The sequence below is a fragment of the Typopeltis vanoorti genome, chromosome 5, assembly GCF_054136105.1.
Source record: "Typopeltis vanoorti isolate ZY-2024b chromosome 5, IOZ_Tvanoo_1.0, whole genome shotgun sequence".
NCBI classification, from domain to species: domain Eukaryota; kingdom Metazoa; phylum Arthropoda; class Arachnida; order Uropygi; family Thelyphonidae; genus Typopeltis; species Typopeltis vanoorti.
The window spans coordinates 42,999,582-43,023,113 of record NC_143553.1 but is presented as its reverse complement, the minus strand read 5'-3'; the positions used below and the strand labels follow the sequence as shown (position 1 = coordinate 43,023,113).

The following is a 23,532-nucleotide window of genomic DNA, read 5'->3' as shown; positions in this document are numbered from 1 at the left end:
AGAAAAATACAAGAAATTAAAAAATCTGATAACAAGAAAATGTAAACAAGCAAAAGAAGAATACCTCCATGAAGAATGCAAGAAGACGGAAGAACTGTTTAATAAAGGAAATCTAGAAACAGCTTATAATCAAATAACAAAAATCAGCAACAAACTGAAAAAAAAAACCACACATAATAATGCCTTAGTAGATGAGAATGGTAAACTAATTATTTATTCTGAAGAAATATTACAAGAATGGAAAAACTATCTTGAACACTTGTATCAAGGAGAAGAACAGGAAGAAAATGAAAGATGTAAGCCAGAAGAAAAGCCCAGGAATCGATAACATCTCAAGTGAAGCCCTTCAAAATCTGGATGAGGAAACAAAAAATGATATATTTGAAATAATAGCTAAAATATATGAAAATGGCAATCTCCCAGAAGACTTCACAAAATCCCTGATAATACCAATCCCCAAGAAAGCAAATGCTCTCCAATGTAACTGACACAGAACAATAGACCTAATTACACATATTAGCAAAATCTTATTAAAAATAATACAAAACCAAATATATAAAATAATAAATTCATAACTACAAGAAGACCAATATGGATTCAGGAAAGGAAAAGGAACAAGAGAAGCAATACTAAGCCTGAGAACTATAATCGAAAAAAGAATGGAGCTAAACCAAAAAACATATATATGCTTCATGGATTTAGAAAAAGCATTTGACAAAGTTAATTGTAAGATTATATGGAATATTATGATAGAAGAGTAATCAGATATATATAAGACAAATGGGATGCATAAGAACAAATAATAAAGACAAAACCAAACATATTAGATGTAGAGTAAGATGTGGAACAACAAATGAAATGTTTAATAAATACCACATGAAAATGAATGTTGAAAAAAAACAAAATTATACTGGCAAGCAAGAAACCAAAGATCATAAAGAACATTAAATTCAATGGGAATGGGATAAAACAAGTAAAGAATTACCAATACCTAGGGAGTACAATAAATGAGGAAGAAAGATCAAAAGAAGACATAAAGATAAGAATAGGCATAGGAAAAAAACCAATTCAATAAAATGGAAAAGGTATTGAAAGTACTAAGGAAAAAACTTCTACAAACTTATATATGGAGTATAGCACTTTATGGCAGCAAAACACGGACAGTGGAAACAGGAGATAGAAGACTGGAGGCATTTGAAATGTGATGTTGGAGATGAATGCAAAAGTTAAAATGGACAGACAAAAATTCTAACGAAAAAGTGCTCAAGGAAGTAAATGAACCCAGATCACTGATAAAGACATTAATTACAAGAAGAGACAGATGGATTGGACATATCTTATTACATGAAAGTCTGACAAGAAGAATAATAGAAGGCAAAATCGAAGGAAAAAGAGAAAGACCAAGGAAAAGACACTTGAATCAAATGAAACAAAACACTGGACTAAAAACATACTACGAAGAAAGCAGACAGAAGAGAGTGAAGAATGGAAGGAAATGCTGCTGAGCTACCAGTCATAAGACTGATGCAATAGAAGAAGACTCCCTTCTTGAGAGCATTCATTCTCAATTTTCAAGGATGCCCTCACTTCATTTCCCCACTTTCCATAAAATGAAAAATCTACTGAAATTCTGTATAACCCTTTCAGAAGTTTGTAAGACTCAATCATATCACTCATCTTTCTCCTGTTTCCTAGTGTCTGCAGTCTACAAATTCTCAATCTGTCTTCATAATCAATATTCCACAATCCTGATACCATTTCTGATACTTTTGTACTCGCCCCACTGTATCAATCACGACAGAAACCAGGAGACCAGAGCTGCACACATTAGTCCAAGTGAGGTCTTGTCAAGGCATTTTAAAGAAACAAAGGGACAACCTGATCTTTATATGTCAAGGTTTGTTTCAGCATTGCAATTATTCTCTGAGTTGTATTTACAATTTTTGCTATATGATCATTGTACTTCAATGATCATATAGCAAATCCTAGCCTAATCAGTTTCTTCCAGCATAATCCTACTAATATAACATGATATTGGATATCTGATCACACCAATGTACATGATTTTACATTTACTGATATTGAACTGACTGCCATTTTCACATGCTCACAATTCTAATCTTTTCAATTAATTCTGCAAGTACTGCATATCAGCAGCACTCCTGATTACTCTACTTATCTTTGCATCATCAGCAAATAGCTATATGTCGCATGTCAAATTCTTCTCAGTGTACAGATTGAATAACAATGGACCAAGGACTGTTCTTTGAGGCACACCACTGGTTACCTTGAATCTTGCAGATTTATCTCCCCCTCATATACTGCTTTTTGATATCTGGCAGTCAGCCATCCTCTTATCCATGCCGATAGTTTATAATCCAATCCCATATTCTCCAATTTATGCAACAGTCTTCCATGCTGTATTCTGTCAAAAGTCTTAGCAATATCCAAAAGTGTCATTGTGTATCATCCCCCGTTTGTTTAACTCAGTGGTAACATTATTATTGAATGGGAGCAAGCTGCTAAAACATGACCTTCCCTTAGTAAACCCATGCCATTCATTGCAAAGTAGAGATTCACTGTCAACCCATTTCTGAATGCGAGCCATGACCAATTTTCCAAAATCTTCACCACCACTCCTGAGATACCGATTGGTTGATAGTTGGATATATCAGTCTTTGCACCACCCTTGTACAATGGGATTACCATATATTTGCATCTTTCTGCTCCCATGGAAACTTCCCTGTTCTGAGACTCGCATTATATAGCCTAGTCAGTTTAACTGAACACTTTTCAGCTGAATAATTAAAGTCCCCATTATGATTATTCTTTTTGCTCATCATCTTTATTTGGTGATGCATTTCTTTGTCACTGACAACCAATCTATGTCTGTAACAACACCACTGTATATTTGATAGCCACCTGGTTTGAGGTGGCTTCAAACTCTTTATTTGGTGATGCATTTCTTTGTCACTGACAACCAATCTATGTCTGTAACAACACCACTGTGTATTTGATAGCCACCTGGTTTGAGGTGGCTTCAAACTCTCTTCACATGAAAAACTGTTACTAGTATTGCAGTTATAGGTCTGATCTCTAACTGGATTCAGGTCATCTGATATCAGTAGCAGCACATCCCCCCTTCTCTCCTGTTCTATCCTTTCTAAAAATACTATACTCTTCACTCTCAATACCAGTTGGTATGTCTACATTTCATAGCTATGTTTCACTAATGCCTACAATATGAGGTCCCAATATATTAACCAAGGCAACAAACTCCATTGGTTCTGATACTCCTAGCATTTGTGTACAGACATAAGTTGCCTGTATGCTTTTTTTTGTATATTCTTCTCTGTTGTCTGCATGACATGGTTCAACAACTTGCAGATCTCTGTTCTTATAGTTCCTTACCTGTGCAGATGTCTTTACACCTGCTTGATAGGTCTAAACCGGATGAACACAGTCATTCTCTCTTCATAATCATTTCTATAATAATAACCATTCCCATCATTAACACAGGTACTTAACATTCACTTCCCTTTTTCATTGTCACTCTTACACACATATTCTCATGATTCTTCCTATCGTCATTCAGTTTTCCCTGACTCTCTGTGTTAGGTCTCATATCAATTAATAATTTTTCAAGACTCCTGATACCAAATGTATTCAAGTGAAGGCTTATCTCTTATACAAATGCATTCTTCCCTTAAACTCACTCCTCACATCCACAATCTAACATCCATTCCTTTTACACACAGCCTAAGCAATAAATAGTTTGTCATCATAGCCCTTCTATGTAATTCATTTCCATCATGTATCAGAAATATATTAACGATTTTTACTTTCTCACTCTTTCTGCTTCCAACAACCTTTTTGTATCCTCTCTTATACTGAATTTATTGCTAATTAAGTCATTGGTACCTTCCAGTATTATTAACTCTTTTGCTTTTCTTTTCTGTATTTCAGTTGCTTGTGCTATATTTGTAATTTTTGCTCCACAAAAACTTGATATTATAACCAGCTCATCAACGGCATGTTTTATGATAGTTACCATACCAAATAACATCCTTCTTTTTTCCAGTCAAATTTACTTACCTGATTTTTATTATTATGCACTAACTTACCTGATTCTGTGCTTTATTATTTTTCATTTTGCTGCTAAACTTTTTTATTCTCCCTTTTTCCTCTAAATGCTGCTTGACTTTCTGTAATTTCCTATTGTCTGTCTAATAGTCTGCTTTAACCTAGCAATTTCAGAGGTTAAATTATTTTCAATATCGTCTTTAGTGGAAAAAACCTTCTAGCTTACTACTTCGCTGTTCTTGTTAGCATTCCAATGCATTTTTTGGTGCATTTTACAGCTTTATTTAATACTACATCACAATAAAATGTTATAAAGACAGAATACCCTATAAACATGAAAATCTACTCTAACATGCTATAAAAACACTAATTTTTTAAGAAAATAAAACGAAACACAATAAAGCCTAAAAATCACCAATTTTACACGAGTGCTAAATACACTGACAATGTAACCTCGAACTGAGATGAAATAGCAACAAAAAAAAATTTGTGACTTTTTCCTGTTTATGCAAATACTCATTATATGTGAAGAAATGTTATGCCATTAAACAGTCTACATGTTCTGTCTATTTTTTTTGAAATAACAAATTAAATACATTTAAAATCCAGAAACTCGGGTGAAATTATTCCTTTTCATATAATTGTTGTAGTTTGACTCCAGAAAACAATCATTTTTGTCTAAGTGTACTACTCTTAAATGATATTTGCTTGTCTGCACTATGAGATATCTGATTATTATTATTTTCCTGACTCCATGGAGTCGCAATACTCATTGTGGGAGGTCAACACTAGATAACACAGTGTCTCTTATACCACTCCTTAAACTCATCCACAGTCTTCACTTTCACACTCCTCTCAGGTAATGCATTCCATGCCTCTGCCACTTTCCATGAAAGAAACTTCGTGCACTTTTACTTGTCATTTTCTTTTGCAACTTCCAGGGATGGCCCTCATCCTTGCTCCTTTCCTTCATTCTACCATACGAAAAATCTGAGTGTTAATACGATAATAATCCTTCAACTGCTTAAATGTCTTGAACATATTCCCCCATCCTTTGCTTCTATCAACTAAACTCAGCAGGCTGTGTGCACTCAGTCTATTTTCATAATCAACATTGTATAATCCTGATATCATTTTTATTTGTCCCTGAACCCTCTCCAATGTTACTTCATCCCCTTCAAATTCCAGTGACAAAATCTGAGCAGAGAAATCCAGATGTGGTCTTATCAAAACTTTATACAATGGGACCAGCATTCTTTTATCTCTTGTGGTCAGTGTTCTCCTCCGATGGATCTCAAATTTTAAAACCTTACATTTATTTCCATTGAACTGACCATTCATATGCCCACTTTTCCAACTTATTCAAATTCCCTTGAAGATCCAAAACATCAGCACTATTATCAATAACCCTTCCAAGCTTCACACCATCTGCAAACAACTGAACATTGTCCTGTGACAGAATTATCGACATAAAGATAGTAATGGTACTAAGATAACGCTGTGGAACTCCAGTTGTAATTTTACTGCTCCCCTATATACAACTCTCTAATATCTTTCAGAGATCCAATCACCAATCCAGTCCAACCTGATATCGAAACCCATATGATTCAACTTAAAAATAAACTTCTCATATAGCACCCTGTCAAATGCCTTGGAACATTCCAAAGAAATGATAGTGTGTGTGCCTTACCTTCATCCACTGCCCTTTTCAGGCACAAGCCAGAAGAGTGACTAATATGGTAAGGAAGGCGAAACTGAAATATGAGAAAAGATTGGCCCTTAGATCCATGGCAAATCCTAGGGAATAATTTAGCTATGTAGCCAGTAGGAGGAGAAATGATGTGGAAGAATGACATTGTGGGAATAAAATGGGAATAGAGTGACTGATGCAGAGGACATAGTGGAATTGTTCAATTAACACTTTATTAGAGTATTTCATCCTGGAGGAGTCAATTTTAATGCTAGAGGGATTGGGCAGGTTTGAGGTTTAGATGTGCAGGAGGAGAGTGTGTTCCAGATACAAAAACAAGAGTGCCTACAAGAAATCCATGCTGACCTGCATAAATATTATTGTCCTCATCTACCCAATTTTGCATATGAGCTCTTACCATGTTGTCTAGTATTTTAACAACTACAGAAGAAACATAAACAGGCCTGTGGTTTGATATACCTTCATTCTACTGCCACTGTTATACAATGATGCTATCTTACCCTCCTTCCACTATCCCGGAACCTACTGCAGAGCACAGGGACTAAGGATAGAGTGATGTCAGGAAGGCAGGTAAGTAAGGGAGCACAGAGAGAAACTATTACAAGTGAGAGAGTGAGGAATGCATGTGAGCAATTGATAGATACGGTGGTAAGAGGTGTAATGTATGGGGACTCAATGATCCGTGGTGTTCAAGCTGAGTCATGAGTAGTGTTTGCCAGGAGGAACGATAGAAAGTGTGCCTATGGCAATTAAGAGAGGTGAAAGGGTGGATGAGATGATTGTGATGGTGGGAACAAATGATTTGAGTGGTGGTGTAAATAGGGCAGCGAGAGATATGAGATTCTTGCTTGAGGCTGTACGAAAGAAGACACAGAGAGGAAAGATAGTGTGTGTGTGTGCGTGCGTGTTGACTAGGTATAATGTTGAGCTGAGTAGAAGAGCAGTGATATTGAATGGCATAATAGCGAGAATGTGTCAGAAGAGAGATTTCGAATATGTGGATGCTTGGAGTGCGTTTTAGAGCAGAGAGGAGTTGCATGCGAGAGACCGCTTGCATTTGAATGAGGAAGGATGTAGGCATCTGGAAAGATTGCTGTTCTGAACGAGTCAGTGTGTCCCAGTGTGGATGGAAGCAAGGATGGCCTCTTGTGGGAATGGGTACTTGGGAGAGGGGGGGGGGAATGACATCAGGTAATGCTGAGCCCAGTGGAGTCTAGAGGGGAGAATGCTGGGTATAGAAACAATGGCATTTTTATGCTTTATACCAATGCAGGAGTATTCAGAATAAGGGAGAGAGGAATTGGTGGCACTGATAGCATCAGCCTAGCCAAAGATTATTGGGATCACAGAGACGTGGTTGACAGAAGAGGATATGATAACAGGAATAGAAGTTGCTGGGTACAGCATTTTTCGGCAGGATAGGAAGGGAAAGCGTGGTGGTGGAGTACTGCTTATGATAAGTGATGACCTATGTCCTCTAAGAGTGGAGGCTTTGGAAGGCTGTGGCAACATAGGATATTTAGTGGGGTGTTGCTACAGACCAACGAACACAGAGGGTGGAAACCAGGAGATGTTGAGACAGTTGAGCGTGGCAAGTGCAAGAAGAACGATTGTTATGGGAGATTTTAACTACAGCAGTATAGATTGATGAAAGGAAGATGCATGTAGCAAGAAGGGAATGGAATTTCTAGAATTCTTGAGGGACAAATGTCTTAGGCAACATGCAACAGAGGGAACAAGAGGTTCAAGAGTTTTGCATTTGGTTATAGCATCTGAAGAGCTGATAATAACTGAGATGACATCTCTCCCACCAGTTGGAGAGAGTGACCATATGGTTTTGACATGGAAAATGAATAGACATGCAGGAGTATCAAAGAGACAGGAACGTATGTGGAATTATAAAGCAGGTGATTATAATAGTCTTAGATGTCAACTTGGGGAAGTTTCATGGAGGGAGGAATTGGAAGGCCAGGGATATCATTAGCGCTTGGGAAATTGTGAAGGAATATTTGTTAGCAGCAATGGTAAGCTGTATTCCACGAGTGAAGAAGAGGACACAATTTGGAGTAAAGTGGATGACGAAAAATATTAAACAGGAGCTACATGCGAAAAAGAGGCTATGGAAGAGATATAAGGAGACAGGTGAAGAGAAGATGCATGAAGAATATAAGGCACAAGCCAGAAGAGTGACTAGTATGGTAAGGAAGGCGAAACTGGAATACGAGAAAAGATTGGCCCTTAGATCCATGGCAAATCCTAGGGAATATTTTAGCTATGTGACCAGTAGGAGGAGAAATGACTGTGGAAGAATGGCATTGTGGGAATAAAATGGGAATAGAGTGACTGATGCAGAAGACATAGTGGAATTGTTCAATGAACACTTTATTGGAGTATTTCATCCTGGAGGAGTCAGTTTTAATGCTAGAAGGATTGGGCAGGTTTGAGGTTTAGACGTGCAGGAGGAAAGTGTGTTTCAGATACTGAGTACTCTGGATATTAGTAAAGCTGTGGGACTGGATGGTATTTCACCACGAGTTTTGAGAGAATGTGCTAAGGAACTGACAGGGCCCCTTGACCTGGCTTTTCAATGAAAGTCTGGCTGCGGGAGAGGTGACCTTGGAATGGAAGGAAGGTAAGATAGCACCATTGCACAAGGGCAGTAGCAGACCGGAAGTGTCTAATTATAGGCCAGTTTGTGTGTCATCAGTAGTTAGTAAGATCTTGGGGAAAGTAGTGAGGGACCATATACAGCATTGGGCAGATGAGGGTAATGTTATCAGTGAGAGTCAACATGGATTTGTGAAGGGGCGCTTTTGTTTTAGCAATATGCTAGCCTTTTATGATAAAGTTACAAGAGCATTAGATGAAGTAAAAAGCATATACTGCCATTTTCCTAGACTTAGCAAAGGCATTTGACAGGGTGCCACATGATAAGCTGATATTCAAGTTGCAGCACATGGGTCTGGATGTCAGATTGGTCAGCTGAATTCAGGATTGGCTGCCCGATAGGTATCAGAGAGTTTTGTATGGTGGAGCAATATCAAAGAGGCAGAAGGTTACAAGTGGGGGTCCACAGGGCTCATTACTGGGACCTATATTGTTTAACCTTTATATCAATGACATTCTCCATGGATTGCAAGGGGATATTCGGTTGTTTGCGGATGATGTGAAGCTGGGAAGGGTTATTAGTAATAGTGTAGATGTTTTAGCCCTGCAAGAAGATTTGAATAAGCTAGATAGATGGAAAAATGAATGGGGGGCGTCAGTTTGATGCACCAAAATGTAAGGGCTTGAGGTTTGGGACAAATCGATGGGATGCTGTGTACCCTATGGGAGGAGTTAAACTGGAGGAAGTAGGAGAGACGAGATCTGGGTTTGATGATTGATAGAAATCTGAAATTTAGGGGACATATTGCAAAAGTAATGAAGGTAACACAGAGGATTGCTGCTATAATGAGAAGGACACTGACCTGCAGGTTATCATTCCGTTGTATAAGACTCTGATCAGACCACACTTAAACTATTGTTCTCAGATCTGCTCCCCTGGATTTGAAGGGGATAAATTAACTGTGGAAAGGGTACAAAGGCGGATAACAAAGATGGTGTCGGGACTGTACAATGTTAGTTATGAGGGAGTGTGGAATGCAGAGTTTGATGGATATAAGAAGGAGGGGTGATATGATTGAGACTTTTAAACTGTTGAGACGTGGTTACAGGGTTGACACTGGGGGGTTCTTTTGCTTGGTTGAACAGCGGGAAGGAGATGATAAGGAGCCAGCAGATGAAACAGTTCAACTATTTCATCTGCTTTGGTCACCTGATTCCTGTCTCCACTTAGCAAGGTAATCCATCCACTATCATTTTTCTGACTTTTTCTGATAGTTGCCTGTCTTATAATTCCACATAAATTCTTTCTGTTTTGATATCTACACATGCCAATTCACTCTCATGGTCACTCTCACCAATACAGATCAAGTGTGACATCTGAGTCACAGTCAGATTCTCTGATGCTCTGACCAAATTCAAATCTCTTGATCATTCCCTTCATCACATGCTGAATAAGATAATTATTCCTCAGGAAATCCAAAAATCTAGTTCCTTTATTGCTGCATGCTGTCTCCTCTGCCCAGTTTATATCATTGTAATTGATGTACCCCATAAAGCTCATTCACTTTACACTTGCCAAATTAATTTTCATAAACATGTCCTGATTATCACCATCTGTATTCCCTGGTCTCTAGCAACATCCCACTAACTATCTTGTCTTATAAACATCTGTCTCACACCATGTACTCCCAAAGCCATTAGTGCTATCTCCACTGTGATTCTCCACTCTGAGAGAGGCCAATTCATCTCTTATCATGAGTAACAATCCATTACCACCATGTTTAACTTCCCTGTCCTGCTGAAATATGCTGTGCCCTTATTTAAACTCATATTTAAACATATCATGCCATTAGTGATATTGAATTATTATATGTGAAACTAAACGTCCCTGCACCAAATGCAATGCCATTCATTAGTTTTGCAATATATTGTTTATTGGGGCTGTTAGTTAGCTACAGCGATATCTTAGTTGCTTGTTCGAGATAAGAAACTGATTGGTTTGGCAGTTAATTAATTGAGATTATGGTTATCTGAATGTTTAGTTTTGGGGATGACAAATATATTCATTGACTATTTAAGCTGTCAATTTGTTTATTCAATGTATTCCCACAATTATTCAAAATTGGATAATTGTGGGAATACTGTTGTATATTTTAATATTTCCCTACGACTGTGGCTATTTAAGTCTTTCAGAACTATTTCGATCAGACTACATGATGCACACCTGCATCATTCAACAAGTGATGTGAAAACGTAAGAACAAGGGAGGAAGAAAGAGTGGGATGATAAACTCATAATTTGAAATTCTGTAATCTGATAAATAGAAAAGATAAATGGGAAGGAAAAAAAACAAGTTGAAAAAGTAAATGGATGGCTTCCAAAGGCAATATCAAAACAGTGTAAGGGAGGATAATAATAGGGTAAAGTGACATACATGATAGCTTAGAAAGTATCAGCAATGTTCATTTATTTTATTTATTTATTTTTATTATTATTATTTTTTTTTTTTGTATTTTCTCTGCTTAATATGATTGCATCTATAAGCTTATATCAGATCTCATTGTCATAGTCTGTAATAAGTTGATTTTTTGAATTATCTATGTGCACATGGCTGCTTTGCTGTTCATATGCTGTTTCCCAGGTTTTGAATTTGAATGGGCAAGTAATGACGTTATGTAAAGGTAGCTGTGGGCCCAAGGGGATGTTGAAATGCATGCACACAAATATGTGAAGTATCAGAAATAAAGGAGAGTTGTTTTGGGCATTGGTTAGCTCAACTTGGCAAAAAATTATTGGCATTAGTGAGACCTGGTTGTTGGAGAATGATGCAGTTAGAGGGATAGAATGTAATGGATATTGTATTTTCAGAGAAGATAGAGGAAATAGAACAGGAGGGGTGGGGGTATTATTAATGAAAGCTGAAGAGCTTCAATCAACAAAAATGGCAGTTAAAGGAGATTGTATTTCTGATGGATATTGTTCCTTTGAGGCTTTCTGGTGTGAGATAGACGCCAAAAGGATGAAAAATGTTGGTCATTGCTTCTTTAGACCTTGTGCTCCAGAAGAAGATATGGACAACAAGTATCAGCAGATTAGCACGAGTGCAAGCTGAGCAGTTATCATGGGAAGTGTCAACTATGGTGATATAGATTTGAAGGAGAAAAGGGCACATTGTAATTACAACATTATGTAAAGGTAAGTTTAATGAAATTTATACAGTTACTAAGGTATAAGTACCTGAAACACCACATGATGGAAGGGGTGGGGGTTAAGAGTGATAGATCTAGTAATAGCATCAGGTCTATCTATAACTGAAGTATCAACTCTTCCTCCAATCTGGGGAAAGTGACCATGTAGTTTTGTCCTTGGAGTTTGCTCAACATGTGGAATTTTCAGCCAAGAAAGGGCTTATTGAAACTACAAAGTTGATGATTATCACAAACTTCAGTATCAACTCTGCCTCCAATCTGGGGAAAGTGACCATGCAGTCTTGTCCTGGGAGTTTGCTCAACATGTTGAATATTCAGCCAAGAAAGGGTTTATTGGAACTACAAAGTTGATGATTATCACCAACTTAGGAGGCAACTTGGAGCAGTGCCATGGCATAAGAAGCTACATGGAATGAATGTCATTGGTGCATGTGAAGCAGGCAAGGATTGTTTGAGCAAGACAGTATCAGCGTGCATACCCATGGTCCAGAGGATAAACCCAGAAGGTATTAAGTGGATGACTAACAATATAATATAGGAGCTGTAAAAATAAGACACATTGTGGAAGGAATATAGACAATAAGGTAATCAGCATGCCCATGAGCAATATAAAGCACAAGCAAGAAGGATAACTAGTATGGTAAGGAAGGCTAAATCAGATTTTGAGAGAAAATTAGCTAAGGTGGTGACAGGTCTATGGAATGTTCCCTTTGAAGGTAGATTGAGAGTGCATGGATAGCAGAGTTTAGCTGAAAGATGGAGGAGAGTGGATATGATAGAGACTTATAAGATACAATTGCCAGAAGAGAAATTTTTCAGTACAATGGAAATAACAGGAAAACAAGAAGTCACTTAGAAGTTGTCTAAGCGTATGGTTAGTAAAGGAGTGCATTCTCTTTACTCTCCAGGTAAAGAGAATGAAGAGTGAATGAGTGGAATGGATTTCCAGAGGTGGTTGTGAGTGTCCCATCAGTGTGAATATGTTTAAAATGTATGATAGGTATTGTGTTAATGAACAAAGTGGGTCTCCTGCAATGAGTCTTTTGACTCCATGGAATACCCATATAAATAATAATAATAATAATAATAATAATAATATGCATCAAACAAGAATAGTATATTAGTGAGTGTTTGTGGACCAAAGATGCTGAAATTTATCAAAAACATAATAGCATCTTTTAATTATTATGAGAGTGCCTTGTCCTTGTGGAGCATATATGAATGGAGTTAAAAATGCTGAATAAGTTTCCATAACAAAGAATGAAGAAGTACCATCAACATCACTTAACGGTACACAGGTATAGAGTCACATGTGCACCATTTCCATATTTCCCCAAACTCAGACTGCCAGTTTTATAATGTAGTAGTCTCATATTTTCTTTCCACTAGATCTCATATCAGGATCCAGTGGAAAGAAAATAAGTTGATAGGGATAGTGGATGGTTTCCTATAGTGAGTTTCTTTTAGCATTGAGCTGTACCAATGGAGCTTTGTTCAGGACTTCTCAGCAGTATGTTATAGTATGAAAGTTTGCTATAGCGTTAACTATAATTTCCTGAGGACCCTCAACGTGCCAAATGGCACCTTTTGCAGGGTGTCCATTGAAAAGCAACTCACTGCCCACTCTTACTCTCAGAGCCTTCCATTTGTAGCGATGGCTCACCAATTCCAAACATATCTTGCAGTGGTGCACATAAAATTGGTGAATCTCCTCCATCCAAAATGCGAAACCTTACATGGCCAACGCAAAACACACTTATTAATCATACTAAGGTAACTGCATATCTGCTTAAAAAAAAAAAAAAACTCCTTGAACTTGCATTGTATTTACATTTCAGCCCTTCCGAAATGTGTAATACACACTACTTTCAAAGGCCTCCTAATTCATGCTCTCTCTCTCTCTTCTGTTACTTGCAGAATCGTTGCCCCCCCCCTTCCCCGTATACAATGAATTTCATCACAACTAGTACACATCTAGTAATTCATTTATTCGAAATATAACTTTAGCAACACAGAATGAATTGGTTTCCTGTTGGATTTCTTTTGCTCTATATCAAAACAGCTGCCATTTTATCAAAAAGTTCCTTTGAACTTTAGCTCTAATTCTTATATAACAAAGAACAGAAAATCTTCGATGTGCATAGTATTTTGTAATACTACTTATTTTGAAACATTTATAACAGTATGCTTGAATACTCTACCACTTATTATATCCAAGTAGAATCTGTTTCCGTAGAGATATGGAAGTGTAACATTACCTCTTTGTTAAGAGAACTATTTTATTATATAGAAAAACACTGTACGTTCCTTTATATAGAGTTGAAAAATGATTGGTAATAAGTTCTTATCTGCAATCATATCTGATGAATCACTTTTAATGATTTCTTTATTAAATTAAATTCATATCTGTCAGCTATTAATAATACTCAACTTTGACTTTAGTGATAGTAAATTCATTCACTATCAGTTTACCGAGAAGTTCTAGCCAAAGCCTATTAGCATTATTTTCTACTGTGTTAACAAAAATTCTCTGTAGCAAATGGTCTGCTTTAACATACTATTTGTTTGGTCCTCTATGATTTCATTATGCAGGAGTTGACTGTAGAACAGATTTTTGTATCCATATGCTACTGTTGCTTAAGTAGTCAGGAATCCTAATTATTGTTTCACACATATTTCACATAGGCATTTGACAAAATACCACATGGAACTCTGTTATGCAAATTAGAACAAATGGGGATGGATGTGACACCGGTTAAGTGGATAAGATATTGGCCTGAACAGATATCAAAAAGTGGTATATGGAGGGGAAGAATCAAGGCAAAAGCAGGTGACCAGTGGTGTGCTGCAAGGTTCAGAGCTGGGACCATTGCTGTTTAATTGTTACATAAATGATATAGGAAATAACCTGAAAGGAAATATTCGGTTGTTTGCTGATGATGCGAAATTAGGTAGAGTAATACTTAATCAAGACAATGTGGAGAGCTTGTAAAACAATTTAAATAGGCTGTTAGTATGGGCAAAAGTTAATGGGTATCAGTTTAATGTCGAGAAATGTAAATTATGCAATTTGGGATAAATAGATTACAAGCCATGTATCATATTGATGGCACTGTACTTTAGGTAATAGAAGAAGCTAGAAGTTTAGGGGTGGTGGTAGACAGAGAGTTAAACTGTTGAGAACATATTGCTAAGGTAGCCAATACGATTACTTGACTATTGAAGAACACATTAACAAGTAGAGATAAGGATGTTGTTATTCCTCTTTATAAGACACTGATATGCCTACATCTGGATTACTGTGCTAAAGTCTGGTACTCTGGATTTCTTGGGGATGAGGAAGCGGTGGAGAGGATTCAGAAGCGAGTGACCGAGATGGTGAATGGCCTGTTGAATGTTCCCTGTGAGGATAGATTGAAGGTGTGTGGATTGCAGAAGTTGGTTCATATGAGAAAAAGAGGAGATATGATAGAAACCTTTAAGTTGCTCAAAGGATTTTATAGGATAGATGCAGGGGAAATGTTTCATAACTTGACTAGAAGGACCTGAACAAGGGGTCATCCCTGGAAGTTGAATAAAGGTGTTGTTGGTAGGGGTGTGAGGACTAGATTCTTTTGCTTGGAGAGTTGTGAATGAGTAGAATGGGTTGCCCTAGTCAGTTGTGAGCTATGTCTGTTAACGGGTTCAAGGAGAGCTATGATAGTTGTATGGATAGATTGGATCTCCTGTGATGAGTCTTTCTACTCCATGGAGGTGCCTGTATAATAATAATAATGAAAACCATGAAAACATTTCCCCCTATTCTAACTTTCAGCTAATATAGTAGACATGATTATTCCTAATATCACGCTGGGACCAGTATATAATTGTTGATTGCTGAGCAGTAGTCTGTATCCTAGCGACTGAAATACACTGATCTCTGCTGCTTCTTGTGGTTCACTTAATGTTTGCAGTGATTTGATTTTAATTAAATTTTGGTAATTTCAGTTTTTTTAATCTGTGCAATAGGCACGGATTCTCATATTCCTAAAATGAGAGATGTGAAGAGTGTGGATCTGCTTATTGATTTCTACCCATTCTGTGTCACATTTTTGAAAATGGAATAATGCTTTAAGATTTCAGTCTTAGTGCACATTATAAAAATGATGCCTCTGAAAAACAGGTGTAAGCATGAGAAAATCATATTTTTCCTGTTTTATGCTTATCGATATTTTATAGAATATCAAAAAGAATGCAATATTAATAAATAAAGAATTCTGTTTTATTCTGTGTAGAACAGTGCCGAGAAAAATCTTATTTATATTATTTAGTGATGCCTTGCCAGATCACCAAGAAGGTCTCTTACTGCTTCGTGAAAATCATGAATTTGTACTACATCTATTAACCGTATGCAATCAAAAAATTTTGCAGTTTCAGGAGAGAGGAAAATGTGAAGGATTGGTAAGCAATTCTGAAAGCAATTCAGAATACTTCTTTAATATAGGAAGGTAAGATTAATTGATGATGATTTTTTTTTCTATACTTTAATATTATACATTGTTTTCCATATAAATTTCTGTGTATGCTTAATGGTTCAAAATTACTAACAAAGAATTTAAAAGTATAAATTTAATGGTACTACAAAATTTCTTGCTTTCTGTTATTATTAATCTTTATGATTTTTACGAATGAGAAATACTACAATGAGCATGTTTCAGACAAATGTTAAATTTGATTGCAACATTTCAGCAATTATATTTAAAAATACTGTTATTTAGAGGAACCAACTAGAAGGCACCATTTGATCAAACACAGCCTTCTTAACTGGAAGTCAGAAGTGATTGCTTGGTTCCCTAGTTGCTGGGGAGACACAGCACCTCAGTTTGTGAATATATCAATAAAGTGGTTCTACAGATTGGCCATTATATATTACTTAGCACCAAAGTTGATCTTGTTCTTATTTGCTATGAGGAAGCTTCTGTTATGTGCTCCAACAACTATGGCTAGAGTGAGTTCGAGTAGTGATATGCAAGAATTATCAGTGTCAGACTATCTTGAGGAGACTTATATGCCCTCCATATGCGCAGCATATCCAAGATTACCATCTTACTGTATGTCTCACTCTCAGAATATCAACAAACCCAAATATAATTGACAGATTATGAAGCAGAATACTTGCAGTTAAGTCTTCTGTCATTGATCTAAGACTACTGACCTAAGTTTTACACAGCTGTGTTTGTGCCTCTATCTCACACCTAGTGGCACTATTACCACCACATTATGTCAGCCTCCTGCCGTTGTTCTCATTCATCTCTCACATTAGTTAGTTGTTGATGGAACTAGCTAGTTGACAAAAACCACAAAATAAAGGTCTCTTTTGTCAGCTTGTATACCATGACATTATAATATATAAATATTTAAGTTAATAATTAATTATATTTACATTATTAATTATTAATATTTGAAGTTTTAGTCTGAGTATAATAAACATGTAGATCCTAAAGAGAAAAATAACTAGTTCATTGTAAATTTGAAAATTTTTAAATACAGTTTGCATTTTTTAATTGTACATGATCTTTATTCTTGGCTAATACTGTATGTATATCTTGTGAATATATTTCACAAGTATGTTTATTTCATTCATCATGAGCCACTAGCATAGCTCAGCAAAAGCTGTGTGTTGCATGAGTTCTGCAGATAAGTCTTTTATGTTAGTGGATATTAGTAATGTTTCATTATTTTTGGTTACATCTTACTTATTTTAGACTGTAAAGTTGAGTGTTTGTATTTGTTTATGAAATTTAATATGGGATATTATTTTGGAATGCATTTTAATGCATGGCACCGATGCATACAAGGAAAATGGTGGCTGAGTTTAGCATAAGGGATCTTGTACAATGTAATGCAATACAGAAGTGTGAACGGATAGATTATGTGTTGTAAATGTTTTTTGTCCTAGTCAAGAAATGCAAGTCATGTAGAAAGCTGGAAAATTAATTGATGAATGTTAACAATGTAAGGAAAGGTAGTGAATGATAGTTCCTGGAATGAGTGCATGAAAGCAGTGGCTGATGAAGTGATGTAAGAAGTGAAATAGCTTGTTTACGTTGCATCCTTCACAGTACAAAACGGGAACTAGAGTAACTGGAGAAATTATTATCACATGGTGCCGCAAGTGAGAGAATGAAAGGACACGTGAATATGGAAAATATAAAAGTGTGAGAAACTGTAAATTAGGATATGGTATTGTATGGAGATTCGATGATAAGAGGTATACTTAAGAGGTACAAAAATTAGGAATGTTAGTGATGCTGTTAGTTTTTCAGAAGGGAGAAATGAAAGAGATGATTGTTATAGCAGGAGCAAATAATTTGAAAGGGCGGAAATATGCAATGAGAGAAGACACGAAAGAGTTGTTGCAAACTCACAAGTTTGGAACAAGGAAGCAGACTCACAAGTAAAAATTGTGAGTCTTCTTCCTCAGCATGATAGGACAGAGGTAAGAAGAAGAGCCATGATTGCTAATGAGTCTATGAAATGATTTTGCAGGATGATATGATATGAAATTTATTGATGTCTATTAAATTATTTAAGGAATTTGCAACATATACTGGAATATTAATTAAAAGAAACTTTAATAAATACTTCCTATATTTCAGCAATGTCACATTGCCATCTTCAATGGGAACATATAACTATGACACATGCATGCAGGCACTGCAAAAAGCAAATGAGGCAGAAGAAAGAAACTACTGTTATTCCTAGAGTCCTAATGGTACCCCCTAGCAGGCTGTATTGGGTTGTCTTGGCTGTTGGGCTGATGTTCTAGTGATGCAAGCTTCCCAAATTTGGGGCAGTCTCATGCACCCAAACTTGTTGAGGCTTGGAAAGTTTTTTAGAGCTGAGGCTGAGTCTAGGAACAATCTTTCATATTTAAACTTGCTGCGATGTATTAACGTGACTTTCTTCCATTGTATTCTGTGGCGGGTATCCAGAGCATAGTCTGCAAACCCAGAGTGGCTGTACTGGTGAAACCGGATGTAGTCTTTATGTATGGAGTGAATTTGATGGACAAAAGTACTTATATATACTTGATGAACTACTTTTAAATGATTTTGGAATTAGATAAATTAAAGATGCCAAGAAATTAGAAATTACATTCTTGGTTTAATCCTTTATCCAAGTGTAAGCAAACAAAGTTTGTGCCTGAAGTAATTTCAGGACTGTGCAACTGGTATATAGAAGCTAATTACATCACTTGCCTTAGTATTCCATAATGCAAAGCACATATCCTTATAGGCATGTATAATTCTCTGCATTATGGGAAGGGTCACTCATCAGTGGGAGCCAGACCCATAAGTGATACCAAGGTTGAAGTAATGCAGAAGTCATATTTTCATATACGAGTAGCTAAAAGGTGTCACACCTTATTATTTAATAAAACTTCCACCATCCATCTTTAATCCAGAATATTTTAATAATAAGGTGTGACACCTTTTGGCTATTCATATATGAAAATATGACTACTGCATTACTTCAACCTTGGTATCATTTCTGGGTCTGGCTCCCACTGATGAGACCTCAATAAAGGTCAAAACTGGTCTGGGTGGTGACCCTTCCCATAATGCATAGTATTATACATGTCTGTAAGGATATGTGCTTGCATTCTGGGATACTAAGGCAAGTGATGTGAAGTCATGAGTAGGCAAAAGGTGTCGCATCTTATTATTAATAAGGTGTGACACCTTATTAATAATATCATTTCAGTTAATAATATTAATTAAAATATCAGTAATTTCAATAATTAATTTATTGAAATTACCGATATTTTGTTGGCTTTCTAACCAGTATCATCAGACCATAAATTACAACTGTGGCATGTGCACAGCACTCAAATAGACAGTTGCAGAATCAATTCGGATTCTGACTGAAAATGAACTAATGTCCAACCAAAGTGCCCTGTGATGACTGGATAACCATAAAGTGTATTTGGAGAGGTCAGTCTATATTTGGTCTCTGAATGACTGTCTCTAAGATCTTTGTTGAGATTAGGGAGTACTTCATGGCCAATGCTGACTCTAAAAATAGTCTCAAACTATAGATGTCTTTCTGTTTGAGCCTAGTTGCCAGGATTAGGGGAAAATGCAGTATATTGTCTATTTTATAAGAGTAGTGGCCCTGGTGCTGAACCCTGAGGTACTCCACTAGTCACCATCATTCTCCACCATATACTACTTGCTGGTGTCTATCTGTCACCCATCCCCCATCAATGCTACTAGTCTCATCTATTGCCATCCTCTCCAGTTTTTGTAATAGTTTTCCATGTGGTATTCTGTCAAATGCTTTGGCAAAGTCGAGCAGTATCATGGGGTAGCCATTACCTTTATTCAATTCTGCAGTCACATTTATTATAAAAAATGTGAATAAGTTACTAAGAGAGGACCTACCTTTTACAAAGCCATGCTGCCCACTATAGAGTATCGCATCCCTATCCACCCACTGTTGTATTTTACCTTTCACCAACTTTAACTAATTTTCACCTTTCACCAATTTTGAATATTTTAACAACCACTTCCGATATATTAATTGGTCTGTAGTTTGCTACCTCTCTCTTATGGCCACCTTTGTGCAATGGTACTATCTTATCATCTTTCTACTCTCTTGGAAACTTGCCAGAGATGAGACTTAGATTAAACAACTTCATCAGAGTTAATGCCAATTCTCTCTCACATTCACATAGTACACAGGCTGTTGATATGCATCTCTGTAACATCAGCAACTATGTAATCACTACCTGGATGATACACCTTTGCAAAATGACCACTCAGCAATTCAACTATTTCTTTTGGTTCAGTTACCTTCCTGCCATGAGCATTGTTTAAAGTCATTCTACCATGTCATTTTCTTCTTACTTGCTACATAAAGAGAAAACTCTTTGGGGTTTACTTTGGCCTGTTTGGCTGATTCTCTCTCATAGTCTGATTTGGCCTTCCTTACCATACAAGTTACCCTTCTTGTTTGCATTTTGTACTTCTCATGAATATGCTGATCACTTTTTTCTTTATATTTCCTTCACAATTTTTTTTTTTTTTCCAGCTCTAGCTTTATATCCCTACTTATCCACTTAATTCCAACTTGGTTTATCCTCCTGACCTTGGGTATGCAGTCTGATACTGCTACCGTCAAGCAATCTCTGACTACTTGCTATGCACTACTGACATTTTTTCCTTGTAGCTTCTCAAGCCATGACACTGTGCCAAGATAACTCCTGAGTCTCTCATAATCACCAGCTTTATAGTTGAATATAAACCCCCTTCTTGACAGAGAACTCTACATGTTTGGCAACTTCCCAGAACAAGACCAAATGGTCACTCTCTCCCCATTTGGAGACAGAGTGTCTACCCCTTGGTTATGGATACATCTTCTGATGCTCTTATCAGATCCAAACCCCCTTGTCCCCTTTATAACATGTTATTTCATGTAATTATCCCTTAGCAACTGTATAAATCCTACTTCCATCTTGCTGTGCCCACTTTCCTCCCTCCAATCAGTGTCCCAATAGTTAAAGCCTCCCATAATAATTGTTTGACCTACACTCGTTACACCCATTGTGCTAATTTGCTGATACATGGCATCTACATCTTCCGGTGGAATCCCTGGCCTATTGCAGCACCCAACAATGTATTTTGTCCTGTTTGCCTCTATCTCACACCAGACAGCCTCAGATCTAATATTCTCTTTAAGTTCTAATTTTGTTAGTTGTAATTCTGCAGTTATCATCATAAATGCCCTACCTCCTGTCCTTTTCCTTCTATCCTCCCTGAAAATACAATACCCTTTACATTCTATCCCTGTAACTAATTAGGTATGGCAATTAAGAGACATAAGATGTAAAGTCCAAATTTAATGCCCTGAGCTAATGGATAAAGAAATATTTACAAGTGATATGAAGTTTGATTTATATGACAGTTTCCCGTGGTTTTGGTAAATTAATACAGCTATATTTATTGAGGTTTTGGGAATGTTTCATTGCTAACTGACTCCAACAGATCTTCTTGTATGACCAGAGTAAGGCAACAGAGAGGAAGGAGTTTGCTCTTAGGTGATCAGATAAGGATTTCTAACTTAAAATGTGGTGTCAAGCTTTCAGAAATAAAAACTTATTAAGCACTGGCTATTTTTTTTTTTTTTTTTTTTTTTTTTTTTGTATATGTCCTGGATATATAAGATAGTGATGGTTTGTTATACTCTCCTTCCTGCATTCAAGGGAGAGGAAGATTTGGAGTGGGCAGATTTAATATTGTATTTGTTTTACGTGGGCTGTAACCAGTGGTGAACTATGGAAATTTTAACAAAGGACTCGCGTCGTCGAGCAAAAAAGCCGTATTTCACACAAAAACATTTATTAATACAGCTTGTGTGCAAATGCCAATCAAAAAGTATGAGGGGACCATCAACCTGTAAAGGCTATCATTTTTAAGCAAATATTTCATGATCTAAACATGAAATATTTGCACACAATCATCTGTGTTGATTTATCTTACATAAGAAAAACATTATTTAAGTATCAAAATATAAGAATAAAATCTTTTATAATCGTATATATGAAATAGTCTGCATTTTTATAAACAAAATAAATTTCTTTTGTTTGTGATAGAAGTTTTTATGACAAACAATCTATAAAGAATAAATAAATATTATCTAAACACAATATATTGAAGTACATTATATTTCTCATTTGTTTTTATACTTCAAGTGATAATCAACGGTATCAATCAAGGGGCATTATTTTATAGTCCTATTTATTTATGTGCGATTACCAAAAGTGTTGGATTGACTGACTGGCTTCAAGTTGGAAATGGAGTTAGACAAGGATGTTTACTTTCTCCTCAGTTGTTTAGTATATATGCAGAGGACAACATGCGTGAAGCATTGGATGAGCTCAGGACAGGAATTACGATAGGAGGTAGATTGATCAGTAATCTGAGGTACGCTGATGATACAGTACTCCTTTGTAATGACATGGAAGAACTAGGACTAATTCTTGACAAAGTTAACAAGATCAGTAATAACAGAGGACTTCAACTCAATTCTAGCAAGACAAAGATCATGGTTATCAAAGGAAAAACAAACAGAGAAGCTCTTGTATCTTAATGGAGAAAGAATTGAGGAAGTCAGCAAGTTTGAGTACCTGGGATCCATTATTAATGTGAAGAATTGCTGTTCAGAAGATACCCAGAAAAAGGTTAGGAATGGCTAAAACAACAGTCAGAGACCTGTCTAAAATCTGGAAGGATGGATATATCTCCATGGGAACAAAGTTGAGGATTTTAGATGCAGTTGTTTTTCCAACAGCGACTTATGGATGGGAGACTTGGAACCTAAAGAAGTCTGATAAGAAACGGATATCTGCTTTTGAGATGTGGTGTTACAGAAGGCTGTTGAGGATATCATACACTGAAAGGCGTACAAATGAATGGGTGTTAGAAAAGATTAGTAGAACTTGAAGGCTCCTTAAGGATATTGACAGAAGAAAGTTAAAATATTTTGGACACATAGAAAGGATGGAAGGACTTCTCAGAACAGTAATAGAAGGTAAAGTTTCTGGGAAAAGAGGCATGGGTAGACCATCAATGAGATGGATGGTGTGTGTGGAGTGACTGATCTTCAGAGAGTTGAGGCTGCCAGAAGGGCAAACAACAGGACTACATGGCGAGGCCTGGTGTGGAACATCATCGAGCATCGGAGTGCCCATACGGCATCTGTAGATGCCTGGTGAACACAGATAGACAGACCAAAAGTGAATTCTTATTTGTAAAATGGTGGTGACAGTAACTATAATATTTTATTTAATAAATCACTTTGTTAGGTTACCGTATGAGTTTGTCGCTTAATATATTTCAAAAAATTGGTTTTTTTTTTTTTTTTTTTGAAAAATAAAAA

The 23,532-nt window shown here is 36.5% G+C and overlaps 1 protein-coding gene across 4 annotated transcripts in view; it reads left to right on the top strand.

Annotated features, from left to right (window-relative positions):
* The window catches only part of LOC150106342 (Fanconi anemia group I protein-like), a 506,449-nt gene that overhangs the window by 183,599 nt on the left and 299,318 nt on the right, over nt 1–23,532 (top strand). For all 4 annotated transcript variants that reach the window (XM_090392383.1, XM_090392381.1, XM_090392380.1 and 1 more), the window contains one exon: nt 15,921–16,097. In XM_090392383.1, coding sequence (XP_090248509.1) covers nt 15,921–16,097 — 177 coding nt within the window. The remainder of the gene's footprint in view (nt 1–15,920; nt 16,098–23,532) is intronic.